This window comes from Lepidothrix coronata, unplaced genomic scaffold (genome assembly GCF_001604755.1).
Source record: "Lepidothrix coronata isolate B3197 unplaced genomic scaffold, Lepidothrix_coronata-1.0 Scaffold256, whole genome shotgun sequence".
Lineage (NCBI taxonomy): Eukaryota > Metazoa > Chordata > Aves > Passeriformes > Pipridae > Lepidothrix > Lepidothrix coronata.
The window spans coordinates 587,634-611,765 of record NW_016690436.1 but is presented as its reverse complement, the minus strand read 5'-3'; the positions used below and the strand labels follow the sequence as shown (position 1 = coordinate 611,765).

Genomic DNA, 24,132 nt, shown 5'->3' with positions numbered 1-24,132 from the left:
ACAGATTTCAGCCACCATCAGTGGGAAGCACCACCTTTGGACCATTTAAAATCATAGAAACAAACAAACAGAACATTATAAAGCCATTTTCACAGGATACATACATGTGGTCAGATCTTGAAGCTTTGTAGCTTACACTCCAGAGGAGCTTCATTTTTGGTCTTCTATCACCTGTGGGAGCATTTCTGCCCTCAGTCGTTGAGGCTGAGGGATTGTGTGCAAGATGTGTGTGTGTGTCACATGACTAGTGCATGATCTTTAAATGCCAAAATATGCAAATTCACCTGCAGTCCTCAGACAGGAGAACCACAAGTGTGGGTTCTCACTGCCACTGAAGTATGTATGGGGATCCTCCTAGTGAAGTGTGCAGTGGTGAAGGTGATGGAGAGAGTGGGGGAGAGTTATCCAAACCTCTGTCAGGCAGCAGAGCAGCACTGAAAAGGAGCCTACAGCCATTCCAGTACCTGCTCCATCTGCCTTGGCCAGGTCTCACAAACCAGGCACAGGCACACAGACACTAGGGAGGGTTCCACACTGCTGGCACTCACACATACCCAAATAGGAGACACGTGGAAAATTTCTTTTAACTAACTGTGGCAAATGTTTTTCTTGAAGGAAAAAAGGAATATATACATGCTTGACACTTAATAAAAATATCAGTATGTTTGTGCCCAGCATACTGGAATATTGTTCAGCACTAATTTAACCTTGCAAAAATATTATCAGTGTAATGCTGCCAAGGCTATTGTGTGGATTAGTGTGTGGCTCTTGGCTAACCTGGCCACGGGCTGCAGCAATTTTTATACTTGGCTTTTCAGAAACCTTTCTGGCTTGCTGGTGAATCAGTTCACCTTGTTCATTCTTGTTCCTCATCCTTTTCCTATTTTACCTTTGATTAATTTCCCTTTTTCCTTTGCTAGACCGCAGTGAATGTCAGAACAGCCCATTCCTCACCGCAGTGAGCCAGTGCGTGCCCAGGTGGCCAAGGCCGGGGCCCCTGGGCTGTACCAGGAACGGCGTGTCCAGCAGGCCCTGGGCAGGGACTGTCCCCTGCGCTGGCACTGCTGGGCCCCTCCTCGGGTGCTGTGCCGGGTTCTGGGCCCCTCAATTCAGGAAGGACATTGAGCAGCTGGAGCGTGTGCAGGGAAGGGAGCGGAGCTGGGAAGGGGCTGGAGCAGCAGGAGCAGCTGAGGGAGCTGGGGGGGCTCAGCCTGGAGAAAAGGAGGCTCAGGGGGGACCTTCTGGCTCTGCAACCCCCTGACAGGATCGGGAGGGGATCGGGCTCTGCTCCCGGGGAACAAGGGACAGGACATAGTCTTACGCTGCACCAGGGGAGGCTTAGGGTGGACATTAGGAACAATTTCTTCACAGAAAGGGTGATTAGACATGAAGGGGCTGCCCAGGGTGGTGGGGGAGTGCCCATCCCTGGAGGTATTTAAGGTAAGACCGGACGTGGCACTCAGTGCTCTGGCCTAGTGAGAAGCTGGCGATCGGTGAGAGGTTGGAGTGGATGGTGGCGGAGGTCCTGCCCCCCTCAGCGCTGCCGCGCTCCCGAGCTCTTCCCGGCTTTAGCTCCGCTCCAGCGGCTGACGCGGGCCCAGCGCGGCCCCGCCGCCAGGGGGCGCTCGCCCGCGCGCCGACGGGGCCACGCACTCTGCTCCGGCCGGGCCCGCGCTCGGCCGGGCGCGACCATCCCCCGAGGCGGGGGGGGCTCGGCGCGGGGCGCCACATCCCAACCGTCCCCCCGCACGCCGCGCTGCCCCGCCCCCCCCCCCGCAGGGCTGCCCTGCGCTGCGCCGGGCCATGACGTCAGCGCGGCGGGGGCGTGGCCGCGGCGCTCCCAGAGTGCAGCGCACAAGTTGAGCCCCATCTTGGGCGAGCGGAGCCGCGGCCCGAGCGCGCTGCGGGAGCTCCGCGGCCGGCGCAGCGCAGCGGGGCCGCCCGCGCCCGCCCAGCGCCGCTGCCTGGGCCGCCGCGGCGCCGGCACCCCGCCCGGCGGCGGGGCTTTGCCCGTGGGGCGAGCCCGCGGGCCGGTTGCGAGCAGGATGCGCCTGGCGCTGGTCTCCAGGTAGAGCGCGGAGTCAGCGGGGGGGGGGACGGGGCCGCCTGGGCCGCGCCCGGCCGGCGCGGGGCCCCTGGCGCGGGGCGGGCCGCGGGCCCGCAGGAAGCCGCGGGGCGCTCGGAGCGGCGGCGAAGAGGAGGAGGAGGAGGAGGCCCGGCCGCGGGAAGAGAGCTGCGGACGGGGAGGAAGAGGAGGAGCCCCGCCGCCCCCCGCCCGCCGCAGGAAGCCGCCGGAGGATGTGCGGTAGCGCTGGGGGCCCGGCCCGCACGCCGTGACAGCCCGCCCGGCGCTGCGCTCGCTTCGCCGCGGCCGCCGAGCCCCTCCCCACCGAGGAAACATGTCCAAGATGCCGGCCAAGAAGAAGAGCTGCTTCCAGATCACCAGCGTGACCACGGCGCAGGTGGCCAGCAGCATCACCGAGGACACCGAGAGCCTGGACGACCCGGACGAGTCCCGCACCGAGGACGTGTCCTCTGAAATCTTTGATGTTTCCCGAGCCACCGACTACGGCCCTGAGGACGTTTGTGAGCGGAGCTCCTCCGAAGAGACTCTCAACAACGTGGGTGAGGCCGAAACTCCCAGCAGCGTCTCTCCCAACCTCCTTTTGGACGGGCAGCTGGCTGTGGCTGCTGCTGGGCTGGCTGTAGCCCCCAACGGGGGGGCTGTGCCCAAGAGCTCTGCCGTGCCTCTGCCAGCTGCTGCCTCTGGCACTGCCGTGGGGGGAGGCAGCAGTGCTCAGGCCGTCCTGCCCTCCACGGGGCCCTCTGCGCCCGCCGCCCCTGGCACCATGTCTCAGACGGCGGCTGCTGCGTGCAGCTCCCGCTTCAGGGTGATCAAGCTGGACCACGGTACTGGGGAGCCCTACAGGCGAGGCCGATGGACGTGTATGGAGTACTATGACCGGGACTCCGATGGTGGTGTTCTGGGCAGGACTGGAGATTGCATTAGGCACAGCAGCACCTTTGAGCAGGCTGCTCAAGAGAGGGACAGTGGCCTCGGTGCCACAGGAGGTTCTGTTGTGGTCTCGGCTGTGCCAGCATCAGCCCATGGCCCCGATTCTATAGCTGACAGTTCCCTGGCTGCTGTGTCACAGCTGCTCCAGACAGAGAAAATGAACCAGTCCTCTCTACAGCAACCTAGTTTTGTCATTGGGCAACCACAGCAGCCGCAACAGCCCGTAGGTGGGGCCATGCCTCAGAGTACTGCTCAGCCTGCGTTTTCTGGGGCTTCGGGAGCAAGTCAGCAAATGATGGTGCCACAGCAACCGCAGCCACAGGTAAATCCACAGGGTGTTGCACAGGCTGGACCCAACGGGAAAGGCATGGCACCTCCAAATGTGACAGTAGGGCAGCCGAGCGTTCCTGTGGCCCAGCAGCAGGTGCAGCAGGCAAGCATACCAGTGACTCAGCCTCAACAATTTGCTTATTCTCAGTCCCAGATTCCACCAGTGCACCTACTGCCGACGCAGCCTCCTGGGCAGGCCGAATACATGCAGCATGTGACAATTATGCAGTCTCAAGGAGCTGTTCAGCAGGCTACTACAGGTTCTGCTCCAAGTACTGTGGCCTCTAGCCTGCCTGTGGGGCAGGTGATGGGCCAAAACCCCTCGCCTGTGGGAGCACCAGTGATGGGGGTGTCAGCACAGCCCGGTGAAGCAGTCGGCCAGGGGTCGGGGTTGCTGCAGAGTGGCCAGGCACAGGCTAGTCAACCTGCCGTCCCTCAGCCAGGAGGTGTGGTACAGCCGGGCCTTGGACAACCAGGGGTTGTGCAACAGAAATCTGTGACTCAGCATCCAATGGGGGGAAGCAGTCAAGTGTCAGGAATGCCTGGTGCTCCCCATGCTGTGGTCCCTGGAGTTCAGAGCGTGCCTGCGGTTGTGCCCGGTACAAGTGTGCCTAGTGTGTCCACCACTGCTTCTGTCACTATGCCAAACGTCCCTGTTACACTGGTGCAGTCCCAGCTGACGAGCCACCCTTCTGCCAGCAGAAGCACCGGCGCGGTCCAGCCCCAGCACGTGGGACACTCGATGATGCAAGGAGCGCCCAGCGCACCCGCCAGTCTGCCTCAGGCAAACCTTGGACAGTTTCAGACCCAGGCCCAGTCTGTAGTAGGCCAGATTGATGATACTAGAAGAAAATCAGAACCCCTACCTCAGCCACCCCTTTCTCTTATAGCTGAAAATAAACCTCTTGTGAAGCCTCCCATTCCAGACACTCTAGCAAATCCTCTTCAGTTACCTGCAAGTACTCCTATCAACAGTCTTGCTAGCTCTGTGTTTGGCATATCCATTCCTGTTGATGGTGATGAAGACAGGTATGCATTATTTTATAATACCTTAAAAAATAACTGGGCTTTTGGGGGGGAGGAAACAACTTTTGAGTTATTAGCAAATGCTTTATGTAAATTCATATTTTCAGAAAGTCACGCTGAAGTTTTAAGAGCACAAACCACAGTGAAGTATTTAGGCAAGTAGTGTACTTATTCTTCTTAGGGTGTGAGTGCAATTACTTTTTGTGCAAAACGGGGCAGAAAGTAGCCTGAAAGCTGCTTAATGCACAAATAATATGAACTGTTCAGAATCAAAGACTGAAAGCTGTCTTTCTGCAGCCAGTGACTCGAGATACGAGGAGGGCTGTTCTTTCCCCTGAATGCATCATAAAACACTCCACTGACAGCTGGGTTAAAGTGGGTTTATCAACACCACTGTACTGCAGTGCTGTTAAATGTGTGGTGCTGCCCAAGGGCCATCAGGGGAGGCATCTTGGGAAGCTTGGGGCTTTTAACACACATTCTTTATTTTTATCCTCCTGTGGAGTTGGCTTTTTATAGTATCAGTAAGGAAAATACTTGCTCCTGGGTATGGATTTGTGTGGAGATCCTTACACAGAGAAAGCTCTACAGAGAATGGTCCTTTGTATTGAGAAAACAGACACCACTTGGGCGAAGATGTGGACATGGTGGGAAAGTACAACCTTACAGTGAGTTTTCTTTATTGGAAAGTAATTTGGAACTGTGAGTTGTAACAGAGGTGTGTGGTGTGGGCAGACTCATCAGAAGGCCTGAGAGAGGGATCCAGTGTGTGGCTGCTGTTCCCATAGATGTGTCAGACTGCTCTGAAGGGTCCTGGCCAAAGCTGCTTAATTGACTTCTCTGAGAGAAGACTTTGAGGGAAAGCAGTGTTTGAGCACTGAATGAATGTCATTGACATTTACTGTTGGGGTTGCTGCAGTTTGGAGGAAGGAAATACGTGTGGGTTATTTGTGTTTGTATTTTTAAAGATGGGAGTTAGGCCATTATGAACAGGTCTTGTGGTGAATTTCCCTGTAAGCCTTTCCTCATCTGGGGACAGCACTGGACTTTCCAGATAACACAGTCAGTGTGGCTCGGAGCATGTTTTAGTAAAGCAGCTGTGTCTGTGGGGTTGGGGTGCAGAGGATGGAGAGGGCACCTCAAAGTGAGTGTTTGGTGAGTTCAGGCTGCAGATTTAGTGCAGGCCTGTGCTCACTGGAGCTTTGGCTGCTGCTGTGTCTAAGAGTAACTGGTGATGCCTTTCTGCAGGGAAAAGCCATGGTTTGGAGAGCTGTGCTTGTTCTGATTAAAGTGGTAAAGGACTGACAAGAAAAAGGGAAACAGTTAAAATTTCCTCACAGTTTGCCTACCTTAAGAGGATTGCTGACCCGGATGACAAACTGCCTTGTGCAAATAAGGTTAGATTTCGAGCTGGTGGGTTCTTTTCATAGCTCAGTGTTTTATCAGATGATTCGTTTGGTGCTTAATCATTCTGTTGATTAAGGAGTCAGAAAGAAAGGAATGCATTTTGCGTTTGTTTTGCATAGCTTCTAACACTTAATATAAATTGTAGTAACGAACATGATTATCTGTGACAAGTGAATCGCTTTTATGTAACAGTAAGGAAAAACTTGCCCTACTTACTCAAACTGGGGGCTGCTAACTTTGTGTTGCACTCTAGTGAGGCAGTTCTTGGTGCTCTTATCCAGAACAGTGATTTTTAAAGCTGTTTTCCTAGTTTAGTCTTTGAACTTGCCAGCTTGCAGCAGTGCTTCACTTGCTGTTCATTTCTAAAGAGACTCTTGCAGACACTTCACCGTGAGAACCACGAGTAAGAAATGGAAATGGGCTCTGAAGGCAGCTTGCTCTTTTTGACAGGCTGTGGTGTTCAGTAGGGAAATGAGCTTGTGGTTATCAGAGGAGGAGCACACAGGTCTCGTTTGTCACCTTCTGCACTGGGTGATAAAACTGTGCAGCATGCTGGGTGCTCAGGAAGCCAGGAGCACACCTGTGCTGTGAGAGTCTCTCCCAGATGGGAATGGCTTTCTTCAGTAGTGACCCTGGTAAGCTGTGAAGGCTCACCTTAAATAGGCCTAGACCTCATACAACGTCGGAGATCTCTACAGAGCCAGTAGATCCAAGTTTATTCTTTGCTCCCCTCAACCAGTAGCCTGACTTCCACTAGTTTCAGACAAAGAAAGGTAAGAATAAAAGCCTAGCAGCTTGTTAAGGCTGTTTTATCGCTTGGTTTTTGTGTGCTTTACTCTGTGAGAAGGTTTTACTGTAAAAGTGTCTCCTGCTTGTCTGCCGTTCTCTTCTTGCTCCTGCTGTTTTCCTCTTTCCAGCTATTTAAGGTTTACCACTGCTCCCATGGGCTTTGCCCAGCTACTTTTTCTACTGCAGTCAGTGGTGAAATAGTTAATGAAGACCTTCAAATGTCATTAATAGGCTGGGGGTTGACACTGATAAGGCTAATAGGGTGCAAAGGGAGCTGATACATCATGAGTCATGGTTTGTGCCGGCAGGTCCAGGAAGTTAACGCTCGGCTTAGTTTGGAGAGGTTACTTGGTGGTCATGGGAGCTAGAAATCTGTAGAAAGCATTTTTCTCTTACTATTAATGTGCAATGTCCCCAGGAAGGGGGGTCAGTGTGTAGGCAGGTATCTGCATTTCTTCCGACACCTTCAATTATATTTAAATACTTGCATGTTCTTGAAGCTTGACAAACTTGTATCGATCATGCTCCTGTAGTGATCTTCTAACACAGTGACTCATCAAGGAATAGTGTATAGCTCTCAATATCCTGAATTTATCTAGAAAGTCCTTCACCATTCTGAATATGAGGAGGAACTGTTCTAAAGGTAGCATAGTTAAGATGGAAATTCTTTGAAAGCAGCATGTCAGGAATACAGTGAGGGTGAGACGGGGCTGATGTAAAAAGCTGGTCGGTTCACATATTTCTGAAAAAGGTCTTTTGTATTATTCCCATCTTATGGTTTGCTGTTTTAAATCAAACTACACCTAGGGTAGTTAGGAGTGGAGGTGTAAGGATATGTAGCCAGATAAATAGATAGATAGAACTGTGTGTTTATAGATGTAGAATGACTTTCTTCCAAGCCATTGCCTGAAGACTTTTTAATTTCCTGTTCCCATAGTCCAGTACGCTTTGACAGCAGTCTAGACAGAACTGTGGTTTTTTGCATTGACCTGATGAATAATGAAGAATCAATTAATCAAGATATCGTACCTGGAAGGGAAGAGGGGGTAGGTAGGTAGGCAATCCAAAAGAATGAAAAAAAAAAGAAAAAAGAGAAAAAAGCCTTTGGCATGTCATACCTTCCTTGAAAAGCAAAGCTGGTTTTTCAGTTGATGTGTCCAAATTGCTAAGCTCTTAAAAAGAGAAATTTGTTGTGTGGGACGTTATGGAATATCTACAACATAACAGTTTTCCTCTCTAAATGTGGATGCAAGTGGTATAAACTGCAGCACTATTCAAGGATGGGCGAAGTAGTACTGTTACTGAGGCAGATGTGGGTATTGCAGTCCACTTTGAACGGGAGCCTAACAAATACTGAAAAGACGCAAGTAGAACTGGATCTCAAAATTGCCCCGACTCTTCATTTGCTGGACTTGAGCAGCTGGACTAATTATTTTGGAGGGAGGGCAGTTAGATCACCTGTGAGGATTTTGGGATCAGTGTGTGTCAGGTTCTCTGCTCACCTTTCTGCCTATGTGTACACAGATTTGTAGCTGACAAGCAGAATATTTCAGCTGGCTTAATAACTTTATTTTGGCTCTTGGGGGAAAAGAAATATGTTGCCTCTGTTAAAAGAATGTTACTGAAAAAGCTTGTTCAAACCTCCTACATGTTTGGCAGACTTTTGGGGCAAAATATTACTAGGGCTGTTGGAAAAAGAGCAGAGTATAGATCATTTTCCAGAGATAACTGACTGGCTTGAGCTGTTCCGGCCGTATTCCAGGAACGCTAATGAATGGCTGCAATTGTGAACTGTCAACTACAGCAGCTGAGTTGTTGAGAACCTGATTGTGCAGGGCTGTCTCCCAGCTCAGCTAAATCACATATTTGCATGGAGCACTAACTCTTGGTAGAACTGCAGGCTTAAGACCATCTTCATCATATAAGGACAAAACCAGGCACAGGATCACTTAGGTGTTGCCCTAGATGCATATTCTGTTGTGCTCCTAAAGGAAAACAAGTGTTCTGCAAATACATACCAGTACGTGACCCTTGAATTGCATTGGTATCCAGTATTGTCCCTTTCTTCACCTTGCTCATAAGCCTAGTAGGGGTTTGAGCTCTCCTGCATCTGCAGGCTTGTTCTCAGCTCTCCTCCTGGAGGCCTGTGTTTGCGAGTGTGTGTAGGAGCAGATGAGAATGAACCTGGGACAGACATGCTCCAGAGCCAGGAGTGCCTTCGGTTTGACAGCCAGAGCTACAGCTCAGTTTGAAAACCAGTTGAGCTGGGACTGCAGTTGTTGGCAGCAAATGATGGTTAATGCAAACAAACTCCAGTTAGTTGTGTTCAGTTCTTGCTGTATTTTCTATAACAAAAATTACCAAAGGTAACTGCAGCACCGCACCAGTTTCTGAGTAATGGAAAGCCTGTCCTGCTGTGCAGTCAGTTTTGGAGTGGTGCAAGATATCTAAACAGAACTGCTGTTGCTCATTTGACAGTGCTGTTTCCCAGCTTAAACATTCAAATGCCTTTGTTAAGGAGGAGTCAGTACAATCTTAGAATTAATGAGACAAAGTGTTTCAGATGAGAGAGTTATTGAAAGGAGGAAATGGGGACACTGTTCAGTTTGTTTCACAGACTGTGGTGGCCAGCCCTGACACAAGCAGTTCCCTGGACCTTGGACTCCCAGGTGTTCTGCTCAGCTGCTGGGGGTTAATTTTTTCCTGCTTCCCTATAGAAGAGTGCAAATGTTCCATAGCTGATTTCTGAATGTTGAATACATATTTGTTGCATGGCAGAAATAACAGCATATGTTTTATGGAAGCTATTTTAAACTTCTTCTTAAAAGTTGAATTCTCAAGTATTTGGGTGTTTTGAGCAGGCAGGACTCAACTGCTCTTGAACTCGGAAGGGCTGAAAGTTCTCTGAGGCTATGATTTCATGTAAAGTGCTGATAATCTTTTATGACTTAAGGTGACGTAAAGAGGAGTTGTTCCCTGTTACTGTGCTGGATATTTGAGTTCCGGCCTCTTGCACGTTGAGGCTATATATTAATTTTTCAGTTTTAAAGCTGGTGATTAGCAGTTTCTGTTGCTCAGGAAAAATTGAGACCTTGCTTGTGCTTTGTGTGTCAGCAAAGACTCCATAAGAAACTTCTGTGAGACTCCTGCCAAAGTACAGCTGGTTTGGTTCTGGTCAATAAATCTAGATTGTCAGGCACAGGTGTCTGCTTTTATTCCTATATTTGACAAAGTGCAAAGATAGAAGTATTTATAGTAACTGCTAAAGCCCCTGTCTTCTGAGAAGGTTCTCTACACATAAGAAGTCACTTGAAATGCAGTGTGAGGTTGTATCTTCATTCTCTATCTTGAAAAATCTTTCACCTTTAAACTTCACACTTCATAAATACAAGTGCGTAGTGAGTACCAGTAAATCTTTGCCTTATGGGATAATGCGTTTTTACTCGGGCAGGGCAGGCGAGTTACTTGGCCACACGAAGGACAGCTGGATGCTTGTCTCATGTTTTTTTGTCGTGCAAAACACAATTATTCCAAGAGGTTTTCTTTGTATGTCTGTTCTCCTTTTGAAGCTGGGAGGGATGCATTTGTGTTGTGACAGCTTGCTGGAGTGTTTTTGTCAGTGCAGAGAGAAGGTGGAAGTACTAATTAGTGCTGTGGAGAGGTGTCAGCTGTCTGTCACACTGACAGCTGGTGCGTTTGCCCGGTGCTCATTAAAGGTTACAAACTGGAGTGGGATCTGGGCACAGCCCTGCAGGTGTGGCCTCAGCAGAGGGGAGGGACCCCCTCCCTGGACCTGCCGGACTTTGCCTTGTGCAGCCCAGGATACCACTCAGCCCCTCTGAGCGAGGGCAGAGTCCTGAGCCATTCCTGAACCATTCCTCTGGGAGGGGATGAGTGTGGGGTGTGTGTGTGTGTGTGAAGTTGCAGTGGAGAAGCGTAGGTTGGATAAGAAATGAGATACTGGTTTCAGTGAAGTTTCTGAAGCTTTTGTAGCCACCTCAAGCAAGTTTAACTTGTCTGGTTTATTGGAAGATGTGGTGGTCAAAAATGAGTGTTAAAAACCCCTGCTTGCTTCTCTGTTGAGTTACTTTAGCTATTTCTGTAGGGGTGTAGATGAGAACTCTTGGGAGTGTCTCCTATGTAGAACACTTCAGTGGGTGCAAGGCCCATAAATTCCTTGACCAATCCTACAAATGTCTTTTTAAAAATACTGTTCCTGTAAGCCTGCTTGCTGACAGTGCAGGCTGGCCTGAAACTTGAGTGGTAAAGAACTTGTAAATTGTGTGGGAAGGCAGACAGATTTATAATATACTCTGTAATAAACCATGCCACACGTGGCCTAGGGTCTGATGTCTTTTTGTAAAGCCAAGTGTGTAATTTAAGATGTTTGCTCATAGATGCATTCTTGACCATTGTCACAGGAGTAGGACAGGTGGGGTTTGTCTTGAGTCTGCTTGAATCTGTTTTATCCACTCATTTTTTCCCCACAGATACCGAAATGTTTTATTGTCAAAAAACAGGAACCACTTGTATTTATAGATAACCTAAAAGCTGAAAGTGCTGTACCTGCAACTTGGGGCGGGGGGGAGGAAATCTCATTTTGGGGCTGTTTTATTTGAAGATGAGTACTCAAGCCAGCTGTTCCACTATGCAGGGCCACATTCACCAGTAATTACAAGCAGCTTTTCCTTCATCATTGGGTTTGAGGAAATCTGACTTTGTGGGCTGTGCAGGCAGCAGGAACCTGATCCTCTACAATAACATGTTCATACATACGAATAAATACCTTTTCTTTACCAGCCAAGTTGTGTAAAAGTCAATACTTTTAAGAGTTTTCACAGATTTTTTTGATCTATAATGCAGTACTAGCAAGTGTGGATCTTTTTAATTTAGAAATACTGAGTTTACTGTTTTGTTCCCTCCTTTGACCCAGTGTATCAGGGTCTGCTGGGTAAGAGCACTGAGGGCTTGCTCTCTTGAATGGGATCACTTTGAGGAGAGTAATGTGGCACAATGATGTTCACTGGCAAATCACAGGGGATGCTGAAGGGCTCCATCCCATGTGAGGTGAAGTTCAAAGTGTTTGAAAATGTAACTCTTTCCATTCGGTTTTGTTTTTTTTTTTACTTGTCTTGATTTGTCCAAACATGTATAATATTGATGAACCTTTCTGTGGCTTTTCTTGAAAGCTACGTAATAGAAGCAAAAATCCCTTACTGGGTCAGGCAAACACTTTGCCGTTATCAACTTGTAATCTATAGATGCTGTTCTCTGAAAATGTGATCTGCTGTACTTATTTGCCTTGAAGCCAGGCTGTGCATCATGTGAACTACTTTGTCCTGTATCCTCCCTCCAAGAACTGAAGGTTGACTTCACCCAGTGCAAAGACAAGTCATTAGCACGAGAAATTTTACACGTGTTATGTGTTTTTATTTGAGAACAGAAGCTCTCAGATTAGTCCTCACACAGTCTGTAAGGTGACGTAATTAAAGTTCGGCCTCCCTGAACAGCTATGCTTCATTAGCAGGAGGGTGTTAATCAGCACTCTGGAGCACGAGAGTGATGGGTACCTGGCTGGGACAGGGGTGCACTAAGTCTGGCTTTGGAAGGTGGGAAGACAGCATGCAGAGGATGGAAGGGGTCACCTGTGAATCTTGACAAACCTTAGAGCCCTTGTGATTACAGGGTTGTCTGCAGTGCTCCTGAGGCTTGGGGACCAATCTCAGGGACCCAAAAGAACTGGACCCCAGAGTTTTGAGCTGCAGCTGTTGAAATCAGAAGCATGAAGAGATTTAGAAGATAAGCACTTGTATTGTTCCTTCTGTGATTTGTGTCAAATAGTCATACTGGAATTCACTATTTAAACTTTTCAGCAAAGCTCCCTTAGAAATAGTGAATGATTTATTACCTAACACAGGTAATAATGAAGCATTTTTTTATTATTTTTATATTACTTATCTTTATTAAAAACAGATAGTTACATAAATCAGGTAATAGCATTCATAGGGGTTGAAAAACGTTATTGGTGTCATTTTTAAAGATCCAAGCCCCCAGAGCAGGGGAAGGCTGATGCCAGGATCTCAACAGGCAAGTGATCAGTGAAATGCCTCTGCCAAACTTTGCACCCTGTGCATTTGAGACAGTCATCTCCATTTCCTTCTCCTTAGAGCCTTCTAGTCACTGCAAGACATTATTTGCTGAAATCCTCTTTTTGAGAGCAAGGTGAAGAAAGTATAGGCTGCTGCTCTTGATTTTTCCAGTGAAGATCAGATCCATGCAGTGTGATTTCTCTGCACTGTTACAGTATTTTAATTTTGTAGTAACCTGTGAACTCCTTTAAAGTCCATTGTGGTGTTTGAGAGCTGCTGTCCCAAAAACTGTCATGCAGGCTGTTAATTGAGTCAGCCTTCCCTGCCACCTGTAGCTAGAATGTACCTAAAACTGAATGTTAAAGCTTTGAATTCTTGCTGTTTTTTCTGGATATGTATTGCAAGTTTAACAGCTTTAAGGAATGGTATGAACAGAATATGCAATTAAACATATAACTTCAGAGCTTGAGATGTTATTTCCTTAATTTCACATCAAGTCCCCCACATTTAGTCCCTGTCACTTTTCTTCTGCAAAGCTTTGTGCTCCAGTTATTGTTTTGTAGATTGAGTCTTATGAAAGAAAGCTGATTCAAAGTTGCAGCTGCTTTAAATAGAAGGTGATAAAAATAAAGTCATTTAAAAGGAGAGGGCTGGAGAAGGAATTCTGTTACTAATGTAAACATCATCTCAAAATGCCATGAACTGTGCTGGGTGTTCCCTGATAAGCTGTGATCAAGTGATCATCAAATCCCTTGCCCAGATCCCAGATAAACCCTGTCAAGGTTTGTAATTTGGAGAACAGCTGTAGGTCATAGCCAGTATCCTAGTAAATAGCCTTTTATTGGGGAGCACTGAAACACAGAACTGAAAACTACCTTGGGTCTGAAGTGCTTCTGGGTAAAAGTACATCCAATCTTTTATAAATTTTAGACATTAAGGAGGGATTCATTTGTTGTCCTTTAGTGCACAGACACATCCATGTATGCTGACAGTTCTCTTGAGCTCAGACTGTGTGCTTATCTTGCCATCAGGTCTCTTGACTGTTCAACAGTAATACTCATGTTACAAAAAAGCTAAATGTGTCTGTTTGCTGACTTCCTCTTCAGGGTATCTTTGAATCGCTTCTTTCTCCAAGTGTTTGGTTCACTTCTGGCTCTGTAGCAGTAACGTAGGTGCACAGAGTTGCACATTAGTGTGTTTCCTTTGATTAAGGTGGCTGAAGAGCAGGAACGTGAGAATAATGGATGTCTTACTGATACTTTCTAATCTTAAATTTGGTGAGCCACATGCACAGAGTAGTTACCAATGGTGCATCCTCTTTGTATGAGCCATGCTCCTACCTACAAAAATGTTATGCAAGATGGCATTAAAAGCTCTACTCACTTTATAACATGATCACATCCTCTGTGTTTTTCTATATGAGGCCTGTTAATTGTTCTCAGAAGGAATTTCTGGCTGATGTGAGCTTTTGAAAGGCCATCTGCATCTGCTTGCTGCTGTCTAGGTAATAATAAATAGGTGCTTCTGCTTTGCTTTGGTTTTCCTCGGAGGTATTGAGCAGAGATTGTCTGACCTGTTGTTTTTGTCTTCTTCAAAGACAGCCTTTTGAATCTTCTGGGTCATTCCTGTTCTCAAACGTAATGAAAATAAGTCAGTGATATTGATAGAGAACTATCCGAGGTGGTCCAGTATGATTGTTTTATTTCGCTGCCTTGGAGGAAAGAAGTGATATTTTTCATGTGTTGTTCTTGCACTCAGTTGCTGAGGTTGGTCAGCAGCCTGCAGATTGAAACTTGTTTGTGAACAACGTTACTATTCCTTTTAGAGGCAGAAGCTGGGAAAAAGGCATCTGTGCAGCAGCCTCTGTGTGTCAGGCTGATACCCTGCTCTTCCAAAGCCAGTATCATTATTTAAACTAAAAGGCATTTATCTGTATACGTGACGATTTGCCAGCTCTGATGGGCATGGTTTCTAGCAAACAGAACTCCTGAGGATAACATTTGTATTTGGCATATCATCCTGATGAATGGCAGTGGGAGGATACACTTCCAAATATGAGGTGATACTTGGGATGTGGTTTAGACTTCCCTTTTAAAGGGACAACTTACCTTTCAGGCATTCAGAGAATTGAATAAGTTCTCATCCTTTAAAATTAGATAAAATATCTGTTGCATGAAAACTGTTGTTAGAAACTATAACATGGAAGTAAGCTGTGAATATTGGTGTTCATGAGCTTTTAAAGAAAATAAATTCAGTATGTGTTGTAGGATTTGTATAGAGACTTGGAGGCCTCTTTGGCCCCTGGAGATGCAGTTTGAATGTTCAAGCGTGCTAGGCTAGTTGTCTTTTGTAGTTTGGGACTGGAATCAAGCCCCTCTACCCTTGGGGATACCTGTTCTGTCTCAGCAGAGACAGAGAAGTGCTGGGGTACCTCCTGTGGAAGGGGAGGTGGGTGCTCATCTCTGGACCAGCATCAGGGACATCCCTTTCCTGGCTGGCTCTTGGCTCCACTGCCACTCTGTCAAGGACTGAGACTGAGCCTTGACCTCAGGCCTGGCCATTGCCAGGGAGGAGACCTGGACAATCTGCTCTTGTGCTCCAGGCTGTCCCTGCATTCAGTGTCAGCAGGAGTTGTGTGCTGTGACCCAGCAGCAGCAGGCTGGGTTGTGCTGCTCCTGTCAGCCGTGTCCTCAATTGTCTCTGCAAACTGAAAGGTCTTTTTAGGCATTCTCTAGCCTTTTACTGTTTGTTGTGGTTAAAAGTAGATGCCTCAACAATCTGAAACTCAGTTGTGTTAGTTCAGACCTGCAAGTGAGGTATCATTTATGCTCTGTGGGTTTGCTTTTCCTGTTCAGGTACACACACTCTCATTAATATGTTGTTAAAATATAGCTGTGGAGTAGAAAAGATTCTCTTAATTGTCTGAAGTAATGCAAAAGCAATTTCAATAGCAGGGGATACAAATAAGAATCTAACAAGAAAAACTTTTCTGTATCTTTTCAGATGCTTGCTTAAGAACAGTACAAAAATATAGAGTATGAAGGGTATCAGTATACAAATAGACCATACGTGCCGTGTCGTTATAAACCACTTTTTATACCTAACCATAGCAACAGGGCTTTATATGCTGCAAGTAAATTTGTCTTGGAAGTTAAATGACTTTCTATTTACAGTCACTTTCTGAGGAAGAGACTCTACATACTCCTGACAGGCAGCTGCATTAGAGAGAAGAGCCTGGGCCTGGGCCTTCCCCTCAGCAAAGGAATGCTCTCTTGATCCACAGATGGCAATTGCTTTCCCTGTGTTAAGTCCTTCTATCACACAAATGTCCTTTAGCTATTGTGTTGCTCTTCCTATAATTAGTTGTATTTAGTTGTCACTCAAGTGTGCAGTGGTTCCTAGGAAAATGTGAGTAGTACCAGCATAAGAGCATGGTATTTATCAGCTTGGATAAAGCAACTTCTGTAACAGGTTTTAAGCTAAATTCCAGGCTCAGGTGGATTTTTTTTTTTTTTTGAAGGGTACAGTGGTGAAGGTGGGAAAAGGAGTGACAGACACTTAAAACTCAGACACTTCCTGATCATTGCTGATGCACAAATACCATTATCCTTGCAATGTTTTTAGTGTACACCTGCCATGGGAATCCAATTACTTCTGATAGTGTTTTGTTATGGTGCTGCTTCTGTGATTTATTTTTTTTCTAAATTTCTTTTGTTCTGTTATTTTAACTATACGGTGATTGTACTTAAATTGAAATAATTAAGTAACTTGAAGACAAGTTTTAAGTATTCTTGCCATAAACTTAGGGAAGAGATGGGTACCTGTGCTTCTAATGTTGATATAAACTTTTGGTTTAAAAACTGGCTCTGAAAGGAATTTGAGCTCATACTTACTTTTCTGAAGATTTTTCAGCAATGCTGTTGCATTCTTCTCTAGGGCTGAATAGCTGTACCCACACGAGGATGAGCTGTTTGAGGAAGGGAGTTTTAAGCTTGAGTACAATGCTCTGCTGCAGCCCTTGGCAGCAGAGCTTTGACTGTGCTTCATCCAGTGTCTTGTTTACAACAAGCGTTCAGATGAGATTTTGGAGAACTAAGATGTTGCAGTAACGCTCTTGGTGTAGGTGCCACGTGTGGGGTGGATGTGGGGCTGCCCCGGGGCCTTGGCGGGCGAGGTGGCTTCGTGTGCGGTGCTCAGCAGGGTGATGGAGCTGTGGGAGAGCTCCGTGGGAGTGCTTGGCCAAGGGCCTCCACCAGCCCTGTTGCACCTCGGGAAGGGGAGGTGGGAAGGTGACTGACAGCTGTGAAAGGGTGAGTGATAGTTTACCTTCCACTTTTCATTTCTGACCGCTCTGGTTGTCAGTTGTAACTTGATCTGTCATAGCTCGAATGTTGCATATTGAGCTCCCACTTCCAGGTGCCCTTACAGGACTCATCTGTTTTGAGTATAAAGCAGGGGGTTAAGCTGGATGGAAACACTGGGTACTGTGTGCAGAGACAGTTTGGGACATAGCAAAAATGTGAAGGGTGTCTTTTGGATTTAGGTATGTTTGGCATTAGGGTGGTGCACAGCTTATACCTATGCAGGATTGCCAGCAGGACAGGAGACATTTCATTAATGGCCTTACAGTCATCTTTGTACAGGAGCAGCTTGAAATAGCCTGAGAGAATTACTATTTTTTTTTTGGATCTGTATGTCCTTAATGCAAACCCATAGAAACAGTAGGGCCTTTCAGGCGTTAGTTTAACCTAACAAGGTAATTCACTTTGCAATGCAGGTTGAATTAGGAGACTTGGTATTTTTATTACATACCCATTTTCAATGTCTGTCTGATTCTTGGATCTCATAGGAATCCGTCAACTGCATTCTACCAAGCGTTCCATTTCAACAAGTTACACGAGCCAAAGGCCTCCTGGGATAGGTATGGATGCTTGAGTATGGAATGCATACGTGCTGAGTATGCATGAACTGCTTCGCTCCATGCAAGTTCCTCGTGGTTTGTGTTTGCACAGAACTGCTGCTTGTGTTCAAAACTTCACCTTGGGCTTCTGCGGCTTGAAGAGGCGAGAGCAGTCGTGGAAGTGGAGTGTTTGTTCTGAAACACGCAGCTAAATAACTCTAAAATACGACATGACTTTTTTTCTTCCTCCTTCCATTATGCATGTATCATGCATGATGTGTAAGCTCAGTTTAATGCTAGTCAGCTCCTAGCTGACCTTCACCAAAATGTTTACAGCTTCCTTTTCCAAAAAAGGAAACTTTTTGGCATTAAGTCCTGTATCAGAAATCAAGTTGTGAAAATATTACATTTAAACACAATTTTGTCAAAACTAAGATACTTCTATCTTAAAACCAGGAAAGGAAGCTTTCTGGCTTACTTTCATTTTGCTGAAGTAAAGCTGGATGGGGGACACAGGTGAACTGTGACAAGGATGAAGTAAATCTCCAAAGTTAGCATTGAACTGATGGTGAGAAACTGCAGTGAAGTGCAACAGAGTCTTATCTGACGTGGATGGGACTTGCAGAGGTGCATTACTAATTTGTCAGTAGCTGCAAACTGTTTCTTTCCTGCACTTTATTGATTTTGAAGGAGTTTTTTTGTTAGCATTAAGTTGAAGTCCTAGTGACTTCATGCCTTGTGATGCTCTGGCTTGTCACAAACTTCTGCTTAACAAGCTGTGTAGAATGTAAAATTTTGTTTGGCTGTTGAAGTATTGATAACCATTTCATCACTGTACTGGCTGTATTTGACTTGAGAGGCTTCTCAACGTGCACAGCTTAACTGAATCCTTTCATAGTTTGCTTGGCAACAGTTTGTATACTGCACAATGCTGAAGGTTATAAGTAATGCTGATGTATCCTGCTCTTTTTAAAATCGTTTTATAGTGCTGGGGTGCTGGCATTAAGCTCAGTTTCAAAGCATGTCTTCCTTTTCCAGCAGAAACTTGGACAAATCTATGTTTTTGCTATAAGCTCTGGATGATGCCACTTTTCTGTATTTATGGGACAGAGTTGGTATTTAGGTTTCAAGGACTTTGTTATTTCACTGAAATAAACTTCAGGGCTTAGAATACACGTTTGGTTTGTAGACCAAAAGCTCGCTTTGTGGTCTAGCGTTTAGCTGTTTCTCTATTTTCATATCTCAAAATAAGTCTTAAGATGAGGAAGCTGATTCAAAAAATCCTAAAATCAAATAGTGAATAAGATTGAGGCTTCACAAATCGAGGTTTGTGTATGGTGCCTGAAGCAAGTGCTGGAAGTGTGGGATATAGAAAAACATCAAATTCACGTAGAAGAATGTAAATGGCTGCCTTTAAAATAGTATTGCATCTTTGCTGGTGAACATTTTGTGGTAAAAATAAGTATTTGTGAGAACATAGAATCAAATTCATCAGGATTGATGCAAGTTTTAAATTTATAATCTGTTCAAATTCCGAAGTCTTTGACAGGGTTTAGCAGGTTTTGCATTTATACCCCAGTTAATGGATTTTAAGGTCATGTTAGGCAGCTTTGCTCTGCTGGATGACTGAAACTGAGAAGTTTTCAACTATAAACTTGTGGTAGAAGCTGGTGGAGGGCGTGCTGAGGGCATCCATGAGCAGTGCCCGTGGTTGTGGGTGGGTGAGCTCGGCATGGGTGGGATGGCCCCGGGCACGGGGGAGTCTGTGCTCACTCTGGGAGCTGGGTAACAGTAACGTGGTTTGGGGCTTTCTTTTTGGGTTCTCTGGTTTGAGAAGGAAAAATCTCTGCCGTGAAAACAATAAGCTTGTGTGATTTCCTCATAATCCCTTTGTTTGCCCACCCTAAGTTGTGGGGGTTGACACACTGCGGAGCACCAGGACCGTGAGCCTGCTGGCACTGGACTCTCATTGCACTTTGCAGCTCCTTCAGAAGTAGTTTGTGAACCTCAGGGGCTTGAGTTAGGAGGCTTCGGTGTAAACAGAAAATCTTCCTGTGTAATTCCAGTGTTTTTTTCCTAACAAATATGGATTATTCTCCTATGAGCAGCCATCTCTCGGGACCAGCTGAAGCCAGCAGAGCTACTACATGCTACTGCAGTCGAGAGCAAGAGAGTGCTGAATTGCTGCAGTGAATAGAGATGGGTTTGTTTTTCACCAACACGCCATGGCAGGGAGAGTTCTGGTGGCCCTGAAATCAGTAAGTGTTAGGGAGATGCTGGTTGTTACTGACACATTGGCAGGAATGTTTTCCTGCACAGTGCTCACGTAGGTGTTGCTAAGGGCTCAAGTCTCATGGGTTGGTCTTCTCAACTGATGTGGTTTGGGAAGGGGAATAGTGGCTGCTTAACATCTTCACATGAGTCTGGGTCACTCTTCTGGGCCTGGGTTGTCTTTGCACAGTAATAGTGCCATAGCAGCTTTAGTGGGTCTGCCTAAAATACAGCCCTTATCAGTAAACTTGAATTTAAAGCAGTAGGATTTATGTTTCTGTTGCATTTGTGTGTGAAACATTAAACCTTCACAATATAAATTAACTCATAAAATGTGTGTGGAAACTCCTGAGGTGGCGAATTCACTGCCTTAGACTGTCACACATTCTCACACGACTTTGACAAAGAAAAATAGTGAAAATCTACAATACTCACACAGATACTCTTTCCAGGCTGGATATGTGATTGCATTGGGATGCTGGCATTGTAGAGTCTATTAATGGGATGGAGGCTAATTAAACATGCCTTAACTGTTTCAAGAACAGAAAAGATTTCTTTGGGTGGACTGAGTAGCCCAACCAGTGGTAGGACATGAAGAGTGGCTGGTTCAGTGGCTGCAGTGGCTCATAAATGAGTAAACAATGAGGGGAAAGGAAAAATGAGCACTCGGCTTTAGTTTGTAGCTCACTTGCAAGCAAAAAGAGTTGGAACTTTTTGAGGTACCTTGTCATTGCTTACAGAAAGGTAGTTTGATAATTTGATTGAAAGCAGTAACAGCGAATGAGAAGAGCTGGGAGCAGTTCCTTGGCTTGGGGATATCCATCAGACATCCCCAAGGTGTGTAACACCTTTCCCACTGTAACCTAAACCAAAGCACATCTGGTGCTTCAGAGGAATTGTCTTACAGAGGCTATTGGACAGAGCATCAGTGTCCCTCTGTGCTCTCCTCTGCAGGATCAGCTGGAAAATGTGATAGGTTTTATGTATCTAGAGGGCAAGAAAACTCCTGTATTCTGTGAGTCTTTTGGGGGGTGACTTAGTGCTAAGAAATTCCTTGGGGCAGTAGTATGCAGATAATCATTAATACAGCTGAGTATGGAATATGGCTTTTGTTATTGACTGAAAGCTTCAGAATTAGTTTACATCATCCAGACTGTAGGATTTCAATCTCATTTAAATGTGAAATGCTGTTACCTAGTCTAGTCTGTCGACCTAGTTTGTTGACCACCCTTACAAAATGTCCATAAATTGTCTACAAATGTCTGTTGTGATCGTTTAGTCTGACTTTGGGCTCCCACGGTGGTCACTCGGGACAGGAGAGGTGGTGTGGTGGGTCCTGCAGCTTTCCTCATCGTGGTCTTCACCACAGACTGCTGGGGAATCTCACATTCTCCCCTGCCTCCAGCATGAGATCCTTCCCATGGGCTGCAGTTCTTCATGAGCTGCTCCAACGTGGGTCCCTTCTGGAGGGTCAGTCCTTCAGGAACTCCAGTGTGGGTTCTGTGGGGTCGCAGGTCCTACCAGCAAACTTGCTCCAGCCTGAGCTCCTTTCTCCAGGGGGCACAGGTCCCGTTAGGAGCCTGTTCCAACATGGACTTCCCGTGGGGTCATGGCCTCCTTTGGGCACCCACCTGCTCTGGCAGTGGGCTCCTCCACAGGCTGCAGGTGAGTCTCTGCTCCCCTGTGCACTCATCAGGTCACAGTCCCTTGGACTGGAGCTCCAGCCTGCCCAGCGTGACAGCGCTGCCCTGGGCACCTGCCAGGACAGGCACGTGGCCGCGGCCGTTATCGAGCGCTCCCAGCACGGCAGGGAGGTGATAAGAGCAGTGTGGCAGCAGCCAGAGCGAAACGTGGCCACTCACGGGCAACGGCCTCTGCCACGGGGGAGAGAGCCCATGGCGAGCACGGGGCGGCCAGGCTGGAGCAGCTGCTGCTGTCCATTCAATCTAGCACATCCCAGGCAAATCTGTCCTTATCTTGAAACCTTCCAGCCCCACACTTGGTGCCAAAAAGGGCTGTTGTGGTTTAACCCCGGCATCTGAGCCCCACAAAGCTGCTCACTCAACCTCCCGCCAGAACAGGAAGAGTGAGAGAACTCATGGGGTGAGATAAAGAAAATTTAATAGGTAAAGCAAGCACCACATATTTTTTTTTAAACCATCAAAATGAGAATTTCTCAGACTAAATAGGCTTTTGGCTACCTGGTGTGTAATGTAGAAAAGTGTTGGGTTTACTATCCATCTCTACAATGACAAACTGTACTTGGGGGTCTTGGATGGTTTTGCTGACTGTAAATCTTGCCTTGTACTTAGTGGGCTTCAACAGGAACTTGATTTACCAATATAATGTCTTTTTGGGCAGAGCCTTCATTGGCATGTCCTTAACTCAGAGGTCTAAGTCGAACCAAACTGTTCCCTGGAATTACAGTGTGTCTGTTCAGTTCCTGCTTGGCTGCAGAAGCTCAATGTGGGGTGGGGGGTTTGCAGTTACAAAAAAAATATTACATACCTAATGTACCTCTTAATCTGTTCTGTGTTACTTAATGTGGATTTTTTTCAGCTTTGACAATAATTGTCAGACTTCTGTAGCTCCTGGAGCAATCAGTAATTGGTCTTTTTGTAATAGCTAAATGGGGTCTTTCCACTTCTAACTCCAGGGTTTGCAAGTCAGAGCATCGGCTCTGCAGTGGATGGTGCACTCACAGAACGTGTCACTCCAGTCACTTATCCAGAAAGACTTATTTAACAGATACTTCGGTTTTTTCCTGGCCTTTTCATAAGGACTAGATTGTATCTATAAATTTCATTCTGAAGCTATGAGATAAAATACTTTATGCAAACAGTGATTTAATATCAAAAGCTCAGGATTTGTGAAAAGTACAAAATCTTAAGATTTAGCATTATATTTGGAGTGTCCAAATATATTTGGAGTGTCCAGCTGGCTCTGGAGGGCTCTGCTGCTCAACATCTCACAGGAGCTGAGTGGGGAGCACTGTAAAATGAATAAAGGACAGAATCTTGTAGCAGATGTGCTAGCCTAAAATCTAATTCTCATCTGCTTGTAGAAAGTGACCTGGAACACGTCAGGTGATTTTCCCCTGATGGTGGACTGGGCACTGCTCCGTCAGCATGGGGCTTCTCCTGGGTGAGGGGGTGGGGGTCTCTGCCTGCTGGAGTCAGGATGGGTGCAGGGAGTAGGGCTGGAATCCAAACTCAGCACTTCAATCTTAGTGCAGATTCTCCAGGGATAAGGGCAGCAAGAACTCTGACATGAGTAACAGTAGTGTATGAGCTGCTTAGGGCTTTCAGCACTGTTGGTGTCACTCTAAGTGTGGGATATGGGTGGAAGAGCAATGGTTTCTCAGGCTCATTCCAGTCACAGTGTGGGGAGGGACAGTTTTTACACCCACATGGTGAGCACTGCACCCATCTAACAGGCAGAGGGGAGCTGGGGCACGAGGTACAGCATAGGAGAGGTGCCTCTGCAGTGTGCCACAGGTGTTCCAGGAGACTGAGGGAAGGCTGCTGGTCTTTCTCATGGAGCTGCTCGAATGCCTTAACTCGGAGCGGTGCAATAGACTTTGTTCTTCCATCCCTTTCAACTATTTTGCAGTGTAATTATTAAAAAAATAAAGTCCCAGTCTCAAGTTTAACTAGACAGGTATTGACAGAAGGTGTGTGATGGTGCTGCAAAGATGGAGCAGCAGATACCACTGCCATGTGTGGTGTTTACTTTAATTTTCCTCTTGTCACCTCTTCAGAGCTGCTTCACCTGACCTGTAGAGTGGTGTCCATGAAAGGCTGTTGGGGATTTCGTGGTTCTTGAACACAGACACTTCTGATGCTGCTAGATGAGTTCGAAGCATGTTAATTTAAGATGGAAGGGGATACTTCCCTCAGCACAGGTTATAAATACTTCTTATTCTGAGGAGGTTTACCACAGATAGGGCTTGAAAGAGGCTTAGAAAACAATAAGAGACTGGAAAAATTTTCTTGTGAAATGGGAGTTCAGCACTTTTGGTTTGGGTTACAAGCTTGATTCAGTGTAGAAATAGAGGCTGTTACTCCCCCAGTTTGCAAAGCTGATTCCCTCTGCTCCTGTGTGCTCAGTGCTGGTACTGACAGTTCTGTGGGACCTGTTAAAATGAGCTTTTCTGACCAATGTCGTTCTTCAGAACTGAGCCTTGTTTCACTGTGACAATGTGCTCAGCAGTATTGGCCATACTTGTAAAAAGCCTGGGTTTCGGTGGGTGTTGTGTAATTCCAGAGGCAGGTTTCCCAGCGGGACTGCAAGCCTTGCATTTT

General features: G+C 46.5%; 1 protein-coding gene across 3 annotated transcripts in view; it reads left to right on the top strand.

Moving 5' to 3' along the window:
- The first annotated feature begins 2,356 nt into the window (after window positions 1-2,356).
- TSC22D2 (TSC22 domain family member 2) overlaps window positions 2,357-24,132 on the top strand; it is a 29,431-nt gene continuing 7,655 nt past the window's right edge. For 2 of the 3 annotated variants that reach the window (XR_001878147.1, XM_017835445.1), the window contains exons 1-2: window positions 2,357-4,375; window positions 17,507-17,578. Coding sequence is in view for 2 of the 3 variants with exons in the window: in XM_017835445.1 (XP_017690934.1) it covers window positions 2,400-4,375; window positions 17,507-17,578 (2,048 nt within the window). In the remaining variant the exon portion in view is untranslated. The remainder of the gene's footprint in view (window positions 4,376-17,506; window positions 17,579-24,132) is intronic. The other variant, XM_017835446.1, reaches the window with a different exon arrangement.